Source organism: Eptesicus fuscus, chromosome 6 (genome assembly GCF_027574615.1).
Source record: "Eptesicus fuscus isolate TK198812 chromosome 6, DD_ASM_mEF_20220401, whole genome shotgun sequence".
NCBI classification, from domain to species: Eukaryota; Metazoa; Chordata; class Mammalia; order Chiroptera; family Vespertilionidae; genus Eptesicus; species Eptesicus fuscus.
The window spans coordinates 16,824,316-16,846,147 of NC_072478.1; the positions used below are offsets into that span (position 1 = coordinate 16,824,316).

At 53.7% G+C, this 21,832-nt stretch overlaps 3 protein-coding genes across 4 annotated transcripts; 1 reads left to right on the forward strand and 2 right to left on the reverse strand.

Annotated features, from left to right (window-relative positions):
• The first annotated feature begins 2,017 nt into the window (after positions 1-2,017).
• Positions 2,018-13,483, forward strand: RAB3A (RAB3A, member RAS oncogene family). 2 transcript variants are annotated; one of them, XM_054717274.1, is made up of 5 exons: positions 2,018-2,143; positions 3,233-3,460; positions 4,483-4,601; positions 5,277-5,401; positions 13,346-13,483. In XM_054717274.1, exons 2-5 carry the CDS (start codon positions 3,233-3,235, stop codon positions 13,402-13,404), a joined length of 531 nt encoding a protein of 176 aa, XP_054573249.1. In that variant the 5' UTR covers positions 2,018-2,143; the 3' UTR covers positions 13,405-13,483. The 2 variants fall into 2 exon arrangements, with proteins under 2 accessions (XP_054573249.1, XP_008154626.1); XM_008156404.3 differs by lacking the exon at positions 13,346-13,483 and adding an exon at positions 6,408-7,205.
• Positions 7,409-10,375, reverse strand: MPV17L2 (MPV17 mitochondrial inner membrane protein like 2). The gene is made up of 4 exons (XM_008156432.3): positions 10,076-10,375; positions 9,242-9,412; positions 8,517-8,593; positions 7,409-8,422 (listed from the first exon to the last, which is right to left on the reverse strand). Exons 1-4 carry the CDS (start codon positions 10,260-10,262, stop codon positions 8,237-8,239), a joined length of 621 nt encoding a protein of 206 aa, XP_008154654.1. The 5' UTR covers positions 10,263-10,375; the 3' UTR covers positions 7,409-8,236.
• Positions 13,484-17,343: 3,860 nt separating the features above from the next.
• On the reverse strand, positions 17,344-20,755 carry IFI30 (IFI30 lysosomal thiol reductase). Its single transcript, XM_008156405.3, has 7 exons — positions 20,580-20,755; positions 19,463-19,645; positions 19,298-19,372; positions 18,974-19,066; positions 18,044-18,196; positions 17,810-17,863; positions 17,344-17,737 (listed from the first exon to the last, which is right to left on the reverse strand). The coding sequence occupies exons 1-7, from the start codon at positions 20,688-20,690 to the stop codon at positions 17,675-17,677; spliced, it is 732 nt and encodes a 243-aa protein (XP_008154627.1). The 5' UTR covers positions 20,691-20,755; the 3' UTR covers positions 17,344-17,674.
• Positions 20,756-21,832: the final 1,077 nt, after the last annotated feature.

The window sequence follows — 21,832 nt, forward strand, 5'->3', positions numbered from 1 at the left end:
GGAAAGTGCTCTAGGCACAGGGAACAGCAGGTGCAAAGGCCCTGAGGCCGGATCACACCTGGAACCAGTGGAGGAGTGTCTGACTGGAGGAGAAAGATGAGATGGGGGTAACTGGTGGGGACTTTGTGGGACCTGGGTTTCAGGGAGGAGTTTGGACTTTGCTGAGTGGGGCGGGACCTGGGGGGGTTTGGGGTGCTTCTCCCATCCAGCTCTGTCTCTTCTGCCAGGCAGGAGACCACCCCAAACACAAAGCTCCCCTCCCCCGGTCAACCATCTCTAGAGCCAAATGCTGATTCTTAGTAAGAAAGGCCTTGCGTTATTTTTACGTTAAAATGCAAATTTGTCTGGGCAGAAGCTGTTGCACATTGTTGTGGTGTTTTCTTTCCCCTGAGGGAAAGGCAGGTATTTCCAAGTGCCACCCACACACGAAGTGGAAAGCAGGAGGGTCAGGGAGCCAAGTGGCCTCACACGTCCTCGCTCCCACTGGGTGCCTGGACCAGCCACACCAGAGCTGGGACTCTACTGCCATCTTTGTGTGCGGGGAACCTGGGGTGGAATTATTTATTTATGTATTTATTTCCTGAATTTTCACAATTCTCTGCAGTGGGTTTGTGATACTCTTGCAGTCTAAGTGGGGGAGATGGACAAAAATGTTACCCGTAAGTAAAACAGATTTCCCAGATGCAAGCAGAGCAGGAGGGACATTCTGCACTTCCAGGGCGCTGGGGGCAGGCGTGCATTGAGGGGGCGGCCTCCAGGCGCAAAGTTATTCTGGTTTCTCCTCGCCTCCGCAGCTGGAGAGCTTTTTATAAACAGGACGAGACTCTCCCCATTCCCCGCCTCCTGGGGGGCAATTAGGGGAATGAGGATTCTCCTGGGGACCGGAGGGAGTTGGGGCAGGGACCTGGAATGAGGGCCAGGTGTCTTTCTCCCTCCCCCCGCAATTCTGACTCCCCTCGCCTCAATATTTGGGGGGAGGGGGCGATGGAGCATCTCAGCCCCCAGAGTCTCACTGAGTCTTGTTTCCCCAGGATGGAGGGGGCTCTCTCCGGCCCTGTCTTTAACTCAGGAACCAGGGAGGGGAGAAGCCTCTTCCAGCCCCGCGTCTGCATTGCTGGGCGTCTGAGCCTCGCTGGTACCCTCCTTGCTTCCGGCTCTTTTATCGTAGGCTTTGCAGGTTTAGGGGTCAGGCAGTTTCTCTGCCCTACTTCTGCCTTTTCTTAGAATTTTTCTCTGGAAAATGGGGGTCAGGCAGGAGTGGGGTTGTTGGAGCGTCCATCAGCCCCTTTCCTTTTTCTGGGAATTGGTGGGGAGGGTGACTCTATTGGTCCCTGTTTCTTATTTCATCTCAGCAACAGGGCGGTGCATCGATCAGCCCAGCCCACGTTGGGGTCTTTCATCTCTGAAAATGGACGGGGTCTCTCAACTCCTATTTCCGCTTTTTCTTCTTTTGTACTTTTTTGAACCCTATAAATAGGAGGTATGGAGCAGCTCTCGACCTCTGTTTCTCTTTTCTAAGATTGGAAATGGGAGGGGGGGTTGACAAGAGAACACAGCTTCCCGGTCTGCTAGGGGCCGCCAGAGTGTCCCACCTGGGGTGAGCGGTGGTGGGAAGGGGAACGCCCCAAAACACCCAGACCCCCTCAAGGCCTCGGCCTCGTCACCGACGGCTCGGGAGCCACTAATGGACAGGAGGAGGACGATAATAATCACTGATTGGCTGATCGGCCCGTCGCTCGAATGCTTAAGCCAGTTAGAGGTCGCTGCGCAGCCCCGCCTCCATGACACTTACAAGAAGCGGAGCCGGAAGGCGATTCCGCCCCTCCTGTTACGTTCCCACCCGCTACTGGGTGCGCACACTGGGCCCCGCCCCATTTGTGCGTCAATCTGCGCAAGAGTCCCGCCCCTTCTAGCTCTGAGGGCGTCAGTGGGCCACCTCTTCCAGCGCGGCTCCGCCCCAGGATGGCGTCACGGTCGTATCTGCATGTGAGGCCCCGCCCCGCTCTTTGCAGGACGTCACCGCAGACTGCAGGGGCTCAAGCTGCTGCCGCGCAGCCCTCCATCCTCGCACGGGAGGCTCATCACCGCCACTGCCAAAAGAGTCGCCGTTGTTGTGGTCGTCACCGCATCGGTGCAGGGCAAGGTGAGCTCCTGGGAGGCCTGGTGCGCTCCCGCTGAGAGCATCTAAATAAACTTCATTTGGATGATGGACTGGCAGGGTTAGGGGACGAGGTTGGTGGGGGTTAAATAGAAGGAGGATGAGGTAGTCGCAGGCCTGGGGAGGAATAGGGCCCTGGCTCCCCTCACCTGGCCTACCCTCATCCTTCTCACCCCCGCCTCTGCGGCGGAGGGGGAGGGGAGGCGAGTGCCTTGCGGGAAACTGCGTGCGCGTGCGCGGGGTGTGCACACGCGTGTGCGCGCCCGCCTGTGTGGGCGGGTCTGTATGCACCCTTGCATGTACTGAATATGCTCGTGTGACTCCGTGTGGGTCCTGACCCAAATATGTCCTTGCTGCACGTTTGTGGAGAGAAACGCATGGATTGTGCGTGTGCGTGCACGGCTGTGTGCATACGTACAGGGGAATGCGTGCCTGTGTGGGTTACGTACACGCACCTGCATGTGTGAAGGGCGCCGTGTGCACGCATGGGTTTGCACCTTTGTATATGCATGCCGGTGTGCAGACAGGTGTCTGCGTCTCTGTTCTGTGTTCCACCCTCATGTGCACGCACATTTACCGGTGTATGCTCTGTTGTGTGCACGTGAGTGTGTGCACGCTCCACCCCTATCACGTGATGCAGCTGCCTCAGCTTGAGCTCCCCCAGCCTGGAATTGGGGCTGCAGATTTGCATCCAGGCGGACTGTCCAAGTGTGCCCGCTTTGGGTTCTGAGGAACATGAATGATAGATGCGGGGCGGGGCCGGCCGCAGTTACCCCCTCCGGGCACAGCCATAGGGTGTAGGGTTACAGCCTGACCTGGGGCACAGGTCTACTGGAGGGGGCTGGAGGGGTGTCCCCATCCCGGCTTCTCTGAACTCCTTCCTGAAATACACTCCCCTTCCCCCACCTTTCAAGGTCACATCAGGCCCTCTGCCCTGGGTTCCACAGTTAGTTGTACTGGGGCTTCTGGTGGAATGCTAGTTCCTCTCTGTGGCTCTAGAATTTTCTCCATCCTGGTCCTGGGCCTGGGGATGGCAGAGGACCCCTCACACTAGCCTGTGCCCCACATTCCCAGATGGCGTCAGCCACAGACTCTCGCTATGGACAGAAGGAGTCCTCGGACCAGAATTTTGACTACATGTTCAAGATCCTTATCATTGGTAACAGCAGTGTGGGCAAGACATCATTCCTCTTCCGCTATGCAGACGACTCCTTCACACCCGCCTTTGTCAGCACTGTGGGCATAGACTTCAAGGTCAAGACTATCTACCGCAATGACAAGAGGATCAAGCTGCAGATCTGGGTGGGTCCAGCTGGGGGGCTCCTAGCTCCATCACTCTCCCTCCCTTCCCGGAAAAACAGCCCCAGCTTTGCGTATCTCTTTCATTCATTCACACAACTGGGCATTTACCATGTGCCTACGGGGTACCAAAGGCACAGAAGAGAGTCCCTCCTCTTCCATTGGAGCTTAAATAGTGCTCTCCAGGGCTGAGGGATGAGCCAATGCTGGGTTCTTCCGACATATCTTCCTGATATCTGCAGGAGCATCACTGGGCTGGGTGCCTCAGTTTCCTCATCTGCAAGTCCTTCCGTGTGAGTCTGTTTGAGGTTTCACCAGATGTTGGCCCCCAACCTCACTGCCTGGGACAGGCACCTCCCCAGGGTCACCTGGCTGCCTCCCACAACCCCACAGAGATCTGAAGGAGCTTCTATGGGCTCCCACCTCACACCGGGTAAACCCCAAACCCCACCCTGGCAATAGGAGACCCTGCCTGGTCATTCCCTGTGCTACCTCCACCCTGTCTCCCTCCATTGCTGCCTCTGCCTCATTATTCCTCAGACTCACGGAGCAGTCCCACGTCAGCATCTTTGGCCTGGCTGTGCGCTCACTTCCTCCAGGTTTTTAAACCCTGCCCCAGCCCACACTTTACTTTCCTCCTCAATCCTTTCCGCCCTCTGACATAGTATACATTTTCCCCCATGTGTTTATTTTCTGTTTCCTGCATTGAGCTGTCAGTCCCACAAGGGCAGTGATTTTTATCTACTTTTACAGCTGTGCCCCCAGTGCCCAATGTGGTATATGGCACAGGGCAGTGCGCTGTACACGTGCAGTGATGAATGAGGGGACAATTCTGCAGGTGCTGGACTCTATAGGATGAATGAGCACCACATTCTTGGTGCAGGTGGCTGGCTGGCTCTCCCTGGCCCCCTGTGCCTCTGGGCAAGCTCTGGGTCTTGCGAGAGCTGGACCGGACTGTCTCAGAGCTCATTTCCGCTGAAGAACTTGCATGTGGGTCCTCTCTGACCCTGTCTCTTCTTCCTCAGGACACAGCAGGGCAAGAGCGGTACCGAACCATCACCACAGCCTACTATCGGGGTGCCATGGGCTTCATCCTCATGTATGACATCACCAACGAGGAGTCCTTCAACGCTGTGCAGGACTGGTGAGCACACCCTCAGCCCCTCTCTCAGACTGTCTTCTGAGCTGGGTTTGTTGCAAAGCCTGGGGGGTAGGCGGATGAGGGATCCCCAGTCCCCTGGCAGATATGTAAATAACCATATTGGGGGCCCAGACTTGCTGTCAATCTATAATCATTAAAACAGCAGGTCTGTCCCTGTGATACCTCCACCCTGTTCTGTCTCCCTCCACTGCTGCCTCTGCCTCATTATCCCTCAAACTGTCTTCTGAGGAATAACAAGGCTCAAAATAACAGAGGGGAAAAGATTTCAGGTGGAAAAATGAAACTAAACATATAGAAAAAAATCTGAGGGGCTGGGGGGAGAACAGAAAATATAAGGACAGTTAACACAGGTTAAAGGACTTAAACATTTACATTTCTGCCCAGAAGTAATGATAAATTGTAAGAAAATTTCTGATTTTGCTGAGGAGAGAGAAATTGTCTCTGGGGGCAGGGATCTGGGAAGGTGAAGGATTTTGAAGATCAGGGAACTGCTGAAACAGACACCCACAGACAGCAGTGTTTCTGGCAGGACAAAGGCTGGAGGAGAAACTGAACCTGCCAGGTTCAAGGGAAATGGGGAGCTGAGGGCTGGAGAGGGGTGAAGGAGTGGGGCTCAGATCCTCCAAGCCCTAACCTGCCCATTGCCTTCTCCTCCAGGTCAACCCAGATCAAGACCTACTCGTGGGATAATGCCCAGGTGCTGCTGGTGGGGAACAAGTGTGACATGGAGGATGAGCGAGTGGTGTCATCCGAACGCGGTCGGCAGCTGGCCGACCACCTTGGTGAGTGCCCGGAGGGGGCTGGACACCTTCAGGCTAGAAAAGGGATGCTGAAACCCTGAGGGGAAGGGACACACCCAAGGTCTCTCAGCAAAGCCAGATGAGGTCTGGATGCAAATCCAATCTACCCTTTCAGCAAACTGGCCTTGACCCAGGAACCACGTAAGGTGGGTCTTGGTAGATTTATGTTCACTACGCAGGGGGTTACTGATTCATTCTGACACTTTCGCTGCCCAGCCTCATGCAGGGTATTGCTGGGCCTCCAGCTTTTGGAATATAAGGACTAGGGCTGGGGAAGTCCAGTGGGGATTGCCTCAAAGGCTTTGTGGAGGAAGGACATTGCGCCTGGTTCTTTAAGGGCGGTCCTTTAGGCAGAGGAAACAATTTGGGCAAAGGCCAGAGTGGGAAAGACCCTATGCATTTTGGCAAATACTTTTACACAGTTGCAACATGAGGCTAGTTGGGATGAAATGTGGCCAATGATGCAGGGTCTGACCACATGCTGAAGAGCTGGGCTCTTCCTGGGGCAATAGGGAGCCACAGAATGTGAGCAGGAACAGGCATGGCTGGATTTGAATGTCAGGGACAGTGTATGGGACTGGGCCAGGTGGTGGGTCTTACCAGGGCCTGGGAGACAATGAGAAGGGGTTTTATGTGTGGGTTTATTTTATTTTATTTTATTTTAGAGAGATAGAGAAACAGCACTTTGTTGCCACTTATTCATTGGTTGTTTCTTGACTGGGGATCAAGCCCACAACTTTGGCATATCAGGACGACACTCTAACCAATTGAGCTAACCAGCCAGGGCCAAGAAAGGGACAGTTTTAGGGTGAAGAACGGAGTGCAGAAAACACAGCGCTGACCCAGTTAAATGTTACTTCCCCATGTTACTTGCCCAGTGCCTTTATGGTGCAGCAGGCACTAGGAACCTCCAGTGATTTCTGACCTCAGGGAAGGGTCTTTGGGAGTGGGGGCCCAAGGTCTTCACCCCTTTCTTCCCTGACCACAGGGTTTGAGTTCTTTGAGGCAAGTGCCAAGGACAACATTAATGTCAAGCAGACCTTTGAGCGCCTGGTGGACGTCATCTGTGAGAAGATGTCCGAGTCACTGGACACAGCTGACCCTGCTGTCACAGGCGCCAAGCAGGGCCCACAGCTCACGGACCAGCAGGCGCCCCCACACCAGGACTGCGCCTGCTGAGAGCTGGCCCACCCACCCCCGCCCTGTTCTCCCCAACCACCAGGCCCCTCCTGACCATGGGCACAAGACCCAGCCCCGACTTAGCCCTAGCCCGTCACCCTTATTTATTATTGTAGCTATTTATTTATTTATTGGCGATATCCCCTGGGGGCTTGGCACCACCACCCCCTGCACCCCACCCTGTACATACAGCCCTGTCTCTGCTCTGCCGTGGCGTGTTGTTGCCCCGCGAACTCACCACTCATCCTCTCCTCCAGACCCCACCTTTTTAAAAATTTACCCCATGTATAGTTCTGTTTTGAAGAGGGGGCCAGGTGACACCTGAGGGCAGGGTGGCCAGGTGATGTAAGGCAGCCAGGTCTGTCAGCCCCTTGGCCACAGCGGGATCTCGGCATGGACCACAGGATGGGTCAGAGCCTGACAATGGCCCCCCTGGCTCCTGGCCCCGAGTTTTACCTTTTTATTTTTAAGCGGGGGCTGCGGCGGTTACTCACGAACCTGGGAATACCCCCACAGATCTGACGTCATGAGTGTCAAATGTGCTCCCAGTTCTCCCAGGAGATGTCATGACAACACTACACACACCCAATAAAACGGATGGACGATGCTGTCTACGAGTGCTGCCTGCCAGCGCTGGCTATGGTCATCTGTGAGACTTTAAATTACAGAGAGAATTTAATGAAGTTTCCACAGCCCACAATCAGAACATGACCTGGTGCTGCCCAGCTCCAGATCCTGGGGGCTAGCTCCAGGCGAGGCCCTGCTGAGTGGACAAGCAATGCCCCAAGGGCTCAGAGCCCAGCCCAGTAGTGTTGTTGTTTTTAATATATTTTTTTTATTGATTTTTTTTACAGAGAGAAAGGGAGAGGGATAGAGAGAAACATCAATGAGAGAGAAACATCGATCAGTTGCCTCCTGCACACTCCCTACTGGGTATGTGCCTGCAACCAAGGTACATGCCCTTGACTGGAATCGAACCTGGGACCCTTGAGTCCGCAGGCCGACGCTCTATCCACTGAGCCAAACCAGTTCGTTTTGAGGGCTTGGGACTGGCTGGGTGGCTGGGGCCCAGTGCTAAAGGTGGGACATCCTGGTCACAGAGGCTCCCAGTGAGAAGACCTGGGGGATGACTGTCCCTCTTCATGGTTATGTTCCAGATGGGAAGACTAAGGCCTGGGAGTGGGCTTGGAAGGGGCAGCCCAGCCAGATGCCCAGGAGGGGAAGTGGGGCTGGAATTCAGCCCAGGACCCTGCCCTGCTTTGGGCCCATCCCCCTTCCCACGCAGGTGGGTGGTCAGCTGGAATCAGTTTTGCCTCATCTGGCATCTAGTCGAGAGGGTGGGGCAACTCAGTCCGCACCGGGCCACTCATGCTGGGGTGTCAGGGGCCTGGGATCTGTCCACACGCCATTCAGCCCTTCCTTCAGGCTCCTCACCAAGCCCGCCACTGTCTGGGGGTTGGAGTCAGCCGCACTAAGAAGATGAGGCAGGGACCTGGCTAAGGTCCTGGTAGACAGCCGAGAGGGGCTCGGGCTTCACCCTGCTGGTGATCAGCTTCCCGCCTGCCAACCATGGGGTGCGGACTGTCAAGGGCCCAGGAGGCCCTCACCCTGGAGGGGAGCGGTACTGCCATTTGGGGCTCACATGTGTGGCCCCTGAGAAGTTTCCTGGGCGCCCGGTCTGACCACTGCGTTCACCCGGTACTTCAGATAGGAAAGGTATGTGTCCCAGCCCAGTGTCAGGCCATTGATGTAGGTGACTCGGAACTGGGGGGGCACAAAGAGGAAGTTCACCAGCTGTGCAGCAGGCCACACGCACCAATCAGCCTGTGGGGAGGGACAGAGTGGTAAAGGGTGGGGCCAGGAAGCTGTGGGGGAGGACAGTGAACGGGGCGGGTGGGGCTTGGGATAAGATGCCCACCTTGTAGAATTCCCAGAACTTGTCCCGAAGCTCCTGGCAGCTCTCTTCCAGGGACTGGCCCTCCAGGCTGCCAATACCTGGGGAAGAGATGAGAGTGTCAAAGGTCAGGGAGTCCAGATGATGGAGCCCAAGGGGAAGGACCCTGGAGAGACAAAATGTCCCAGGCAGAGGAACCTGACATTTAAAGGCCTGTACAGCAGTGTGGTAGGTTGGAGAAACACTGAGGGAGACAGGTGCACCTGAGGGACAGAGACACACCCCTCCTGATGCTCAGGCTGTTTTATTACCTGTCCTTCACAGATGAGGAAACTAAGCCTGTGGGGTGGGGAATAGGTGAGGACTTTCTTCCTAGAGGCAAAGGCTGGGGTGACTGACCCATCAAACCCCAGTCTCAGCTCTTCTTCCTTCAGGCTATTCATCTACCTGCTGACTCCTTCAAGTTTCAGCTGAGTTCCTCTCCTCTGGGAACCCCTCCCAACCCTTCCCCCCAGGGCAGCCCCATCAGACACTGTCCTCATCCCTCCTACACTTAGTACCACTGTCTGTGCTTCTGCGTTCACACCTGCCCCCACTAGGTCTGTCCGGTGACCCAGCCTCCAGTCCGGGACCACCCACCAAGGGCGGTGCATCAGCAATGTACCTCGGCATCCTCCTTAACACAAGGCTGGCTCTGCCCCTCCTGACCTATGAGGGTTTGCAAAGCTCAAGCTTATGGGGCTCCTTACCCAAGAAGTACCAGACACCCAGCAGGGGAGAGGCCACCAGCTGGTCGACGAGGACCTTCCTGAGGACGTTTGGAAGTCCACGGAGGCCAGACGCAGGGAGCAGGCGGTCCAGCCAGAGGTACCAGTAGTGTAGGAAGGGGCCCATGCTGCAGCCCACAGCAAACATGCTCACTGAGGGCAGTCCAAGAGTGGGGGGCAGGTCAGTACCTTACACCTCGCAATCCACTCTCTCCCTGGGTAAGCCCAACGCCCTTCCAGAGACCACCCAGATATTCTTCCACTGCCAGGCACCATGCCAGGGGCTGCTTTTACATCTCACCTCATCCCTTCACCACCCTGCGAGAGGATTCTACCATCGCCCCTATTTCCAGAGGAGGAAACCGAAGCACAGCAGAAAGGGAAATCTGAGGCCAGGGCACACTCCCAGGCTGCCGGGGTCCAGCCACCATGTGTCCTTGACTACCCCGGGTGCAACTTCCCAGGCTGAGTGCCCAATCCCTCAATGCAGGGGGGAGGGAAGCAGACGAAGGGGTGGGCGGGGACGAGACCCGAAGGGTGGGAGTGGATGGACACCCTCCAAGCTGGAGGAAATGGAGACTGGGGAAGGGATGGGGCAGAGGCCCGGGTGGGAGGGAACCGAGAACCCCGAGTGGGAGGGGAGACCCGGATAGGGGCTGTCAGGTTATAGGGTGCTCGCGGAGATCAAGGGTCCTGCCGGGGACTCGGCCCACGGATTAGGGGTCATGGCCCGCGGGTACGGTCCAGGGGTTTCCAAATCTGAGGTCGGGTCAAAGGTTCCCTGGGGTCAAGGACTAGCAGCATCGGCCTTCTCACCTGAGCGCCGTGGGTCGAACTTCTGGCCGGGCCGGGCGCGGATCTCCCAGGACTGGCGCGCGCCGTCGCCAGCCGCCATGAGAACGCCACAACCCAGCGTGTTGGTGACGAGTAGCGCACGGCCTTGGAACATGGGCTGCCCCGCTGCCCACAGGCCACGCAGCCAGCGCCAGCCACCCGACGCCATCGCGCGCGGGGATCCAGGAACCGGCGCTCCGGGCCAGCCAGCCCGTGGCGACCAATCGTGCGTCCCGGTTGTGCCCGGGATGTGCTGACTGCTCGGTGCTCCACTTTGCCCGCCCTGAGAGATGTTATCCAATGAAAGACCGACATCCTTTCCCTTGGCCAATCCCTAAACGAAGACACGCATAGCCGTATGGACCAATCACAAGCGTCTCACCACACCACGCTTGCCAATTGCTGACATATCACTCGCGTTTCCCCGCCCCTTTCTGCACTGGCCTAAGGGTAACCATCGTCACACTCTTACCGCCTCAGACCGCACTGACCAATCTCAGGCCACCATTACGCCTGTCGTCCCACCTCTCGCATTGAGATGGCCAATCTTAGACAGTTATCACCTCTATGGTTTTTAGCCCTCCCTATTTCCAGATTCTCGCGAGATTCCTGAGCAGGAATGCAGACCAGTGGCCATGTCAGCTACCGGGGCGGAAGTGTAATCCCACAAAGACTCAAGGTATTGGAGGTGGTGCTACAGTTCCACTACGCGCGCAGCCGTGTGGGAGCCTCAGGTCTAGAACTTGACCTTGGTCTTGACTTTTAGCTGGGCTTCTGACCTTAGTTCCACAATAATAATGAAAGTGTTAGGCACTGTTCCAAGCACATTACGTGCAGTAACTTATTTGGCAGCAACTCTGCTTGCTGCACAAATAATTATATACCCATGTCACTTCCCGTGTAAGGGAAAATGTGAGTTTCAACGGAAACCTATGCATTCACCTACAGGAATAGGATGCCACAAACTGCAGCCTGTGGGCCAAGTCCTGTCACTGCCTCTTTTTGTGAAGCCCACGAACTAAGAATGTTTCTTACATTTTTGCATTGGTCAGGGAAAAATCAAAATGATATGGGGCATGTGAAAATTACATGAAATTCAAACTTCTGTGCCCATTCGTTTCGGTGTTGTTTACTGTCATTACAATGAGGAGTGGTAACAAAGACTTTGGCCTGTAAAAAATATAAACTATTTATTATATGGCACTTTACCAAAAAAAAAAAAAAATTGCCTTTCAGCATATTCTGGTTCTGATTCTATGGAAACTTCTGTTAACGTAAAAACATTCATACCTGTAAAGAATTTTTGTGAGTTTATTTGAGCCAAACTGTCGACAATGGCCAGGAAGCAGAGCCTCAGCGGATTGAGATAATGTTCCAGAGAATGGCAGTTTTTGTCATCTATTTTATACATTGCAATCAAAGGAGGGGACATAGATGGGTTACATGAAATCCATTGGTGATAGATTAGAGAGGTGGGAGAAAGCAAAGGGGGGCGGGTACCTCTGGGATTGGATGAAAAGTAAAATGATAGACACATTGAAGTATGGTAGCAATCATCTCAGGTAGAAACTGCTGTTTGGGTTCTGTACTTATTTGTTTGCTAAAACAATAGAAAGTTATTTTGATTTTCTGAACTTATGTATGCTATCCCAATACTACATTGATGATGGTTTGAATATCCCATTGATTGTGATCTCACTGGTTACTGAAACACATTCTTCTGAGAACCAGGACAGCTCAATTATTCCAAATTGTCTCAGTAGCTACAGATAACTGAGTTTCAGTTGACTCAGTGGTCCCGGAATCTGGACAGCACAATTATTCTAAACTAGAGGCCCAGTGCACGAAATTCGTGCACAGAGGGGGATTGTCCTTCAGCCCAGCCTGTACCCTCTCCAATCTGGGACCCCTCAAGGGATGTCCGACTGCCCGTTTAGACCCGATCCCTGGGATCGGGCCTAAACGGGCAGTTGGACATCCCTTTCACAATCCAGGACTGCTGGCTCCCAACTGCTTGCCTGCCTGCCTTCCTGATTGCCCCTAACCGCTTCTGCCTGCCTCTCACAATCCAGGACTGCTGGCTCCAAACTGCTTGCCTGCCTGCCTTCCTGATTGCCCCTAACCGCTTCTGCCTGCCTCTCACAATCCAGGACTGCTGGCTCCAAACTGCTTGCCTGCCTGCCTTCCTGATTGCCCCTAACCGCTTCTGCCTGCCAGCCTGATCACCCCCTAACCACTCTGCTGCCAGCCTGTTTGCCCCCAACTTCCCTCCTCTGCCGGCCTGGTCACCCCTAACTGCCCTCTCCTGCAGGATTGATCACCTCCAACTGCCCTCCCTTGCAGGCTTGGTCCATCTCAACTGCTCTCCCTTGCAGGCCAGGTGCCTCCCAACTGCCCTCTCCTGCTGGCCATCTTGTGGTGGCCATCTTGTGTCCACATGGGGGCAGGATCTTTGACCACATGGGGGCAGCTATATTGTGTGTTGCAGTGATGATCAATCTGCATATTACTCTTTTATTAGCTAGGATAGAGGCCTGGTACAGGGGTGGGGGCCAGCTGGTTTGCCCTGAAGGGTGTCCCTGATCAGGGTGGGGTACCCTTGGGGCGTGGGGCGGCCTGAGTGAGGGGCCTGTGGTGGTTTGCAGGCCGGCCACGCCCCCTGGCAACGCAAGCGGAGGCCCTGGTATCTGGAATTTATTTTCCTTCTACAATTGAAACTTTGTAGCCTGGAGCAGAGCCAAGCCTGGGGCTCCCTCCGAGGCCGGCAGCCATTTGTGTTGGGGTTATAATTGAAACTTTGTTGCCTTACGCGGGTGGGCCCAGCCAGGGTGTGTGGAAAGCTTTGCTTCCCCTGTTGCCTGCGGCAACCCTGGCCTGCTCTCTCAAGCTCCATTCTGCCGCCATTTGTTTGAATTTGTTTACCTTCTATAATTGAAACTTTGTAGCTTGAGTGGAGGCTTAGGCCTGCAATGGCTGGCAGAAAGCTTGGCTTCCTCTGTTACCTAGGAAACCTTGCTCTCTGTGGCTGTAGCCATCTTGGTTTGGGTTAATTTGCATACTCGCTCTGATTGGATGGTGGGCGTGGCTTGTGGGTGTGTCAGAGGTATGGTCAATTTGCATATTTGTCTATTATTATATAGGATTGCCCCGGTGGTCCCAGATAATGTGTTTCTGTTGATTCAGTGTTTCGTAGATACTTTAGATAACTAACTTGCTCAATCTCGCCTCTGTAAAATGCTTTTCTCGAAACAGGTTCCTCCTTCCAGACCCAAAGATGTAATCGATACTTTTGTGATATTCTGCCAATATAAGCCAGATGTGGCAAGCTGTTTGGGGCTTCGAGGTCTGGAGCGCTTTTGCTCCCTTGTATGCCTCCGGCTTTTAATAAATGACTCCATAATTTGACTTTTTGAGGCATCCTTTGTAAGATGGACACTACAACAACATACTTAGGTGGGTGCAGATAGTTAACAGTCAACAATTAACACTACAACAACATACTTAGGTGGGTGCAGATAGTTAACAGTCAACAATTAACATGATAATAAAATAATGAAGGAATTTGTGGTATCTGTCCTGGTGCCCAGGCACATTAGATTGTGCCCGAAGGGGTCCAGTTACACTACAACAACATACTTAGGTGGGTGCAGATAGTTAACAGTCAACAATTAACATGATAATAAAATAATGAAGGAATTTGTGGTATCTGTCCTGGTGCCCAGGCACATTAGATTGTGCCCGAAGGGGTCCAGAAAAAGGGAAGTTACAAGTTACGCAGACATTTCAAGGATATATTGTCATAGATGCAAAAAGACAGATAGACTCAGTTAAGGTAAAGGTTGACCTTGTCAGTGAAGGTACGGGCCTAGGAGGTGACTACCCACCATAACTGCTTTTAGTTAAAGTTTAATTTCAGACCATCCTTTGTGGTTACTTTAGGTCTTTGAGTTTGCAAGCCCGCCATGCAGGCCTTCCCTGAGCTGCTTGTCAGGTCAGCATGTGGCCCCTTTCGTCCCCACTTTTTTATAAACTGTAGTTATAACTGATAACAGCAAAAAATAATTTTTGCCGATGGACATGCAAATGAATTCTGCCAGGTGGAAAGACATTCTCCCTCAATTATTTTTGCCTTACTTTGCATATTCATTTTAATATTCCTGATACGTTTGTTCTTTAGATCTCCTTTATAATGGTGTTAACACCTGACCATTTGTCCTCATTAATAATAAGTTAACAACAATTTTTAACACATGCTCATTTTTACATCTGTGTGAGAGTCATGATTTTACCTTTTTTTGGCAAAATTATCCTTCAGCAATTATTGCTGTCAAGTTCCTCAGCCTGGTATTACAGACTTTAGATTTTACTGCATCTTGGTGGAAATCTTCCAACATGGTTTAAAATGTCAAATTTTGATTCACAGGACAGTCAGGTAAACTTCATCAACAACCACATTCAAGAAACCAAGTTTCACTTTGGGGACCTGATGTTTACAAAATCTTCTGTTAACGCGAGAAACAACATTGAAACCTGTAAAGAATATTTGTGAGTTTATTTGAGCCAAACTGTCGACATATGCAGGGAAGCAGAACCTCAACGAATTGAGGTAATGCTCCGGAGAATGGCAGGTTACATCTGTATTTATACATTGCAATCAAAGGAGGGACATAGGTGGGTTACCTGAAATTCATTGGTGATAGATTAAGGAGGTGGGATAAAGCAAAGGCAAAGCTGGGGGGGACGGGGGGAGGGGACCCCTGGAATTGGATGAAAAGTAAAATGATGGACACATACTTAGGTGGGTGCAGGGACAATTAACATAATGAAGGAATCTGTGGTATCTGTCCTGGCACCCAGACACATTAGGTTGTGCCCCAAGGGGCTCCAGAAAAAGGGAAGTTACAAGTTACCCAGACATTTCAAGGTATGTTATCATAGATGCAAAAAGACAGATAAGCTCAGTTAAGACAGGCCTAGGACATAACTGCCCACCATAACCGCTTTTAGTTAAAGTTTAATTTCAGACCATCCTTTGTGGTTCCTTTAGATCTGAGTTTGCAAGACCGCCATGCAGGCCTCCCCTGAGCTTGTCAGGTCAGCATGTGGCCCCTTTCGTCCACACTTCACAGGAAAACTGATTCATAACTGCCTTGCAGGTTCAGTCTTACAGGTCGATCCTGGCCCACCGTGATCCTTATAATATTTGAGGGATGTAAGAAATAGGCCTCTGTGATCCATCTTCAGCATAGTCAATGTGTAATAGAAAAGGTTACTGAATTTCCCCAGGGCAAACAGAATGTAGGGAGGAGGGAAGAGGGTATAAGGACAAAGAACTGTGTACAGGAGCCAGCGTCATGGTGGAAATCCCCAAAGCGCTGCCTCAGCTGGACCGGGGTAAGTGGAGACAACTAGAAAAGGCCTCAGCCCATTTTAAAAATAACCCAGTGAGACCGAGGCGATGTGTGAGGAAACTGTAAACCCCATAGTACTCAGCAGTGAGGAACCGGAGGAGGGACTCACGCACCTTGGGGATAAGTAGGCTGTGATCCCTACTCCATGTGTGCCTGTGCAACCGAGCGACACCGCTCTGGAGAACGTATTAAAGACCTCATTTCGCCATACTTCTGTCTCCTAGTTCATTATTTTAAGTTGGACAGGTGAACATTTCTCACAGGGGCTATCAAGAAGAAAGAAGCCTGGCCTGGCCGGCGTGGCTCAGTGGTTGAGCATCAGCCTGTGAACCAGGAGGTCATGGTTCTAGGTTCTATTCCCGGTCAGGGCACATGCCTGGGTTGCAGGCTCGGTCTCCAGGAGGGGGCATGCAGGAGGCAGCTGATGTTGATTCTTTCTCATCGATGTTTCTATCTTTTTCTCCGTCTCCCTTCCTCTTTCTGAAATCCACTTAAAAAAGAGAAGGAAGTAGCCCTGGCTGGGTAGCTCAGTTGATTAGAGCGTTATCCCAACACACATAGGTTATGGGCTCCCTCCCCAGTGAGGGCACATACAAGAATCAACCAGCGAACACATAAATAAGTGGAACAAATCAATGTTATTTTTTCTCTCTCTCTAACCAATAAAATAATTTAAAAAAAAAGAACTTGCGCCCTAACCGGTTTGGCTCAGTGGATAGAGCGTCGGCCTGCAGACTGAAGGGTCCCATGTTCGATTCTGGTCAAGGGCATGTACCTTGGTTGTGGGCACAGCCCCAAAAGGGAGGTGTGCAGGAGGCAGCTGATGGATGTTTCTCATCAATGTTTCTAACTCTCTATCCCTCTCCCTTCCTCTCTGTAAAAAAATCAATAAAATATATATTTTTAATTTTAATTTTATTTTTCTATATTTTATTGATTTTTTTTACTGGGAGGAAGGAAGAGGGATAGAGTTAGAAACATCGATGAGAGAGAAACATCCATCAGCTGCCTCCTGCACACTCCCCACTGGATATGTGCCCACAACCAAGGTACATGCCCTTGACCGGAATCAAACCTGGGACCCTTGAGTCCGCAGGCCGATGCTCTATCCACTGAGCCAAACCGGTTTCGGCAATATATATATATATTTAAAAAGAATTTGCCAACAGGCATAGATATTGCAAGGTTAAACCTGGTCCGGTTTCTCATTTTTAGCCAATGATAGAGGCTTTTCAAAGTCCAACCTGAGATTCCTTACAGAAACTTCCAGCAAAGCAAACTGAATGCCTGCTGCATCCTGGTAAATTATCAAGACAAATCTAATTAGATCTGCCAAGGAAGTTTTCTTTGATAATCTTTTATTAATATATATATTTTTTATTGATTTCAGAGAGGAAGGGAGAGGGGATAGAAACATCAATGATGAGCTGGTCCGATGGTAGTGGGTTATCAGAACTTAACTAAAGTTAGTGTCACTAACCCCCCACTGCTAAACTTGACTGGCTTTTACCATTTGATTTTGTATTCAATTAAAATACAAAAAAAAAAGAAAAAGAAACATCAATGATGAGAGGGAATCATTGATTGCCTGCCTCCTGCACGCCCCCTACTGGGGATTGAGCTCACAACTGGAGCATATGCCCTGACCAGGAATGGAACTCTGATCTGGTTCATAGGTTGACACTCAACCACTGAGTGACACTGGCTGGACATTATTCTTTTTAACAAAAGGGGCAACACAAATATTATTCGACCATAAAAAAATAGAAGGCAACCTTGCTATTTGTGACAATATGGGGAAACCCGGAGGATACTATGCTGAGTGAAATAAGTCAGAGGACAAATATTGTATGATTTTATTTATATGTGGAATCTAAAAAAGTAAAACTCATAGAAACAAAAGAACAGCAGTTGTCACAGGCCGGGGTGGGGGGGGGGGGGGGAATGGAAGGATATTGTCACAACATCTAGAAGGGTTTATTAAACTAGTTTCAATGTAGCACCATTCTCAGTGGTAGATTCTTGATCTTGGGGTAAAATGTTGAGTCTGGACTTGATGGAATGTGTAAGTTATCTGGATGATGAGCTATAGCTGCTGAGTCAGGGATCACAAAAATGAAGGCGGGTGGGGGCTCATTCTTCCATCAGCTCCCTCCAAGGGCAACAGCTGTCACTTGAAGCAGACGTCCCTGTGGGAGCTGGCCTGGAATGGGCAGACATCTGGCTTCTCACCCTGGAGGAGACAGTCGTGAGTTGGGGGCCTGAAAGAGACCCTACCCCCACCTGATGACTCCCTCTGGCTTACCTGGTACAACTGGCACACGATGGATAGGAGCTGGCTCATGTCTTTCAAAGGTTTCTGCACAAAGCAAGACAGGAGGTCACAAGTGCTACCTGCCCTGACCAACCCATGCCAGGCCCACAAGGGGTTGCAAATGGCCCCAAGTCTGGCCCCTGCCTCCCGTCTTCCAGACTGGTGGGTACATCCATCACCCTGGTCCCTGCCCGAGGGCCAACCTGAGGGCCACAAGATTCTTACCCCATTGACGAGGACCCAAGGCACATACTCATGGGGCGGCTGCAGAGCGTCTGTAAGTTGGGCATTCATGTGCAAGAGCTGTGTGCCGCGGTCCCCCATGGCACACTCCATGATGGCATCTGGGGACTCCTTCGGGGCATAGATCTGCAGGCACTGAGGGCAGAGGAGGGCCAGTGAGCCTTAGCTATCTCCTTGTTATCTCCCCAACAGTCCCCCGAGGGGCCCCCCAAGCCAAGTGTCTGTTTCCTCATTGGCAATAAGGGACAGTTGGGTCCACAACAATGTAACAATGCATGTAAACAGCAGGTGCTTCATACATGCCTGAGTGGAGGCCCCTGAGGCTGCTCCTGAGTCCACTATGACCAGACCTTCAGCCCCTGACTCCGACATTTTCCTCAGAGCTTGTATCTGTGCTGTTCCCTCTACCGGGAACACCCATCCTCCAGCTTCCTCAGCATCTCCTCAGGGCTCCCCCTTCCTCTGTGCTCCCCTAGCCCCAGTACGGTTCCACAGGGCTGGGGTGCCTCAGGGTGAGTCCTCCCGGGTGGCCTGAATATTTGATGAGTGAATAAATGATCAGGGCAGGTGAGTCATTCCTTTGGGAGCTCTTTTTCGTAACCTTCCAGGGAGGTGGGCGGGCCCGTCTGGTCATCCCCATACCCCAGCGGAGGGTCATCCTCCGTGTCCCTGCACATTCCTGTTCCTGGAAGCCCAGCTCAGAGGCTCCTCCTAGAGAAAGCACTCCCTCAGCTGCCCGGGCCCCAGGAGAGCTTCCTTCCCTTGATTCACAGATTGAGGCTTAGAAAGGAAACAGCATTTCCCTGGGGCCATACAGAGAGTGGCTGTTGGGGACAGGACTTGAACCTGGGTTCCCTGAGTGTAGGGAAGGCCAGGGCCCCCCAGCCCAGGCCAAGTAAGGGTATCACTCACTGGCTTCAGATTGCTCTCCATGTCATCAATTTCCTCTAAGCAGACAATGGTTAGGAAGGCTGCGCTCCACTCCAGCTGGTCCAACAGGCAGGCCTAGGGGTGGGCAGGCAAAGGCATGAGAAGGGCCCAGAGCATGCCAAGACGCTCTGGTAATAACCATGGGCCCCGCTAACAAAGCAATGAATGGAGACACATCGGCAGGGGAGAGAGCTGCTTCCAATCCCCCCCCCCCCCCCCCCCCCCGAGCCTGGATTTTACCTTCATTACCCCCTGAAGCCTCCCAGGCCTCCGTGTCCCCCACATGGGACTCTGGGGGCTGCTCACCTCCACCTTGTTAAACTTGCACTCCTCCTCTCCATGCTGGCAGGTAAACTCCCACTTGCCGCTGACATTCTGTTCCTGCAAGGCAGTGAGGTGAGTACTGGCCAGCTCACCACGGGTGTCTCCCAATCCTGGCCCCGTGCCTCAGTTTCCCCGGCGCCCATGTACCTTGGCGTTTCCATAGGGCACCAGAGTGACATTGAGGATCTCATAGACCATCAGCCATGTTGGGAACAGCTCTCGGACCAGGAAGGACCTGCAGCCACCGCACAGTGCCTCGTAGTAGAGACTCACGTTGACAGGTGGTGCGGCGGACTTTCCAAGGGGCACCTGTGGGCACAGGTAGCCAGCCTGTGCAGGAGGGAGGGGTATGGAGTAAGTGTAGCTCTGCTTGGTTCTCTTGCAGAAAAGGGAGATGCAAACAGTAAGCGCCCCATCCTGAGCGCACTCTTGCCTCTAAGGCTTTACTGCGCCCTTAAATCTGTTTGGCTGCAAAACAGATGGGACAGACTTGTACACCGCAGGCAATTAATTCACGCACAGCTCTTGCTTTTCTCCAGGTGAGGTGAAACCCCTGGCCCAGGGGAACCGTTTACCGTAAGGACTCAAGGCAAGCACATTTCTGGCCCCTGACCTCAATCCTGCCTTCCCAGAGGTGCATACCGCAGGGGACTAATGGATGCTCATTTGTTGCCACTTCATGCCCAGAGCCTTGGCCCTACACCTGCTCTGACTCCTCTTCCTCTCAAGGGGCCCACTGAACCCCTCCCACGTCCACTGCGGAGGTGGCACCTAATAAGTGCTGACTTCCGGCTTCAGCCGAGCAGGTGGGGGGGTGGGGGCGAGGAGGGGGGGCGCAGGCACCTAGGGTTGTGAGCAAGTCGCCCAGCCTCCGAGGCGAGGCGTGTGTTGTCTGGGCACCAGAAACACGGGGAGCTCTTCCTTGGCCCAAGTGCATCCAATAGGGATGCGGGTGCCAGGGGCAGGCTGGTCTGGGCTTCCCCTGGCCTCCAAGAGGAGACCCCGATTCCCACCCCAGATGTACACAGGTGTTCAGTGCACCCTCGGGCGGGGCGGGCGGGGACGGAGTGGGGACCGCCGAGCGTCTCAGCTAGAGACAGGAAAGCGAAAGTACTCCGGGAGCGCGGCCGCAGAGCCGGGAATTACACGGGGGGATTTCGGCTCTGACGGGGCGTGTCCCCTCCAGATCGCGGGCTGCCGGGCCAGGTCTAGGGAGCAGGCGAGCCGCCCGCCCGCCCGCCGCCCGCCGAGCTGCCGTCCCTACCTTGCAGGGGGCCGCCCCCTTGAGGAGTGTGTCCAGCGGGGACGCGCGCGCCACCGCGGGGACCTGGAGCAGCAGCCCCAGCAGGAACGGCAGGAGTGGCGACCAGGCCATCACAGCGTGGGCTCAGGCGCGGCGACAGGAGCAGTCCGGGGGAGGGAGCGGCCTTTAACCCGGTCGTGGCCCTGCCCCTAGGCCGGACCCGCCTCCCGGGGCCCACGCCCCTCGGGGCCGGGCTGGCGTCTCTGGTGTGTGCAATTCCCTCTGGGTCTCCCCCTTTCCAACCCGCCCCTGGCCCCACCCCGCCAGGTGCTGGGACAGCAATCACTGGGCCATCCGGCCGCTCAGCGATTCGCCTCACCCTCACCCCAGCCCCGCAATCTGCCCAGCCCAGGGACGTGAAGCTGGGATCAAGCTCCTGGAGCGCACGGGGGGGTGGGGCATCAGAGACAGACACAGAGAGGGAGAGGAAGGGTCTTCTCGCCCCAGAGCCCTTTGGGGCAGCTAGGGTGGTCTGGCCCCCTGCCCTGGCCGGGGCATCCCTGCACTAGGGCAGGCGGGAGAAGGTGGGCGCGACTCCCTCCCTGGGAGTGGGCACTGGCTGCACAGCCCGGGGCCTTTCCCTAGCCCGGCTCAAGACCCCCGTTACTCCTAACCCATGGGCCCTGCCCCTCACCCCTGCCCCCGCCCAGATATAGTCCCGAGGGGCTGACTCAGACTTGGCCACAGCTGGGCCAGAAAGCAGAAGCCGGAGCAGTAGGGCCGCTCACTTCTCTTGGTCCCCACCCTGACTCGAGGGGGTGGGAGGAAGCTGGTGGTCATTCTTCCCAAGGTCAAGGGTTTGAGGGGGAAGGGCGGCGGCGTGCATCCCGACTCTCAGCTCCCTTTGGGTTGGAGCAGTAATTTCCGAACCCTGTACTATGTCCATGGGCCGGGGGTTGGGGATGCCCACGTAGGACCCAAACCAGCAGTCAGTCAGACCAGGTTAGCCCCAGGACTGTGCTGGGCACCTCAAGTGATGGAGCCTCAGTTTCCCAGTCTATAAAATGGGAGAAGAGGGAGGTTTGGGGAATGAAGCCACCATGGAAAACGCAGAGGCAGAGGGAGAGTTGCCTGGGGTGGGGGTGGGGCAGCTGGGCGGTGCCCCTGGGAGACACGGGACAGCAGTGAAGGCACAGAATAACCCTGCTGAAGGGCTGGGAGCTGGGAGGACTGGGACAATGACTGACTGAGAGGGTCACACTTCGCAAGATCTC

Excerpts from the sequence above, each read along its gene's own strand:
- RAB3A (XM_008156404.3), top strand. The coding sequence starts at position 3,233 with ATGGCGTCAGCCACAGACTCTCGCTATGGACAGAAGGAGTCCTCGGAC. Across the intron at positions 4,602-5,276 it reads TTCAACGCTGTGCAGGACTG|GTCAACCCAGATCAAGACCT; the intron begins GTGAGCACACCC and ends CTTCTCCTCCAG. Across the intron at positions 5,402-6,407 it reads GCAGCTGGCCGACCACCTTG|GGTTTGAGTTCTTTGAGGCA; the intron begins GTGAGTGCCCGG and ends CCCTGACCACAG.
- IFI30 (XM_008156405.3), bottom strand. The coding sequence starts at position 20,690 with ATGGCCTGGTCGCCACTCCTGCCGTTCCTGCTGGGGCTGCTGCTCCAG. Across the intron at positions 18,197-18,973 it reads TGGAGAGCAATCTGAAGCCA|TGCCTGCAGATCTATGCCCC; the intron begins GTGAGTGATACC and ends CTCTGCCCTCAG. Across the intron at positions 17,738-17,809 it reads TCGTGTGCCAGTTGTACCAG|GGTGAGAAGCCAGATGTCTG; the intron begins GTAAGCCAGAGG and ends TGTCTCCTCCAG.
- MPV17L2 (XM_008156432.3), bottom strand. The coding sequence starts at position 10,262 with ATGGCGTCGGGTGGCTGGCGCTGGCTGCGTGGCCTGTGGGCAGCGGGG. Across the intron at positions 9,413-10,075 it reads GTTCGACCCACGGCGCTCAG|TGAGCATGTTTGCTGTGGGC; the intron begins GTGAGAAGGCCG and ends GACTGCCCTCAG. Across the intron at positions 8,594-9,241 it reads GGGTGTCTGGTACTTCTTGG|GTATTGGCAGCCTGGAGGGC; the intron begins GTAAGGAGCCCC and ends TCTCTTCCCCAG.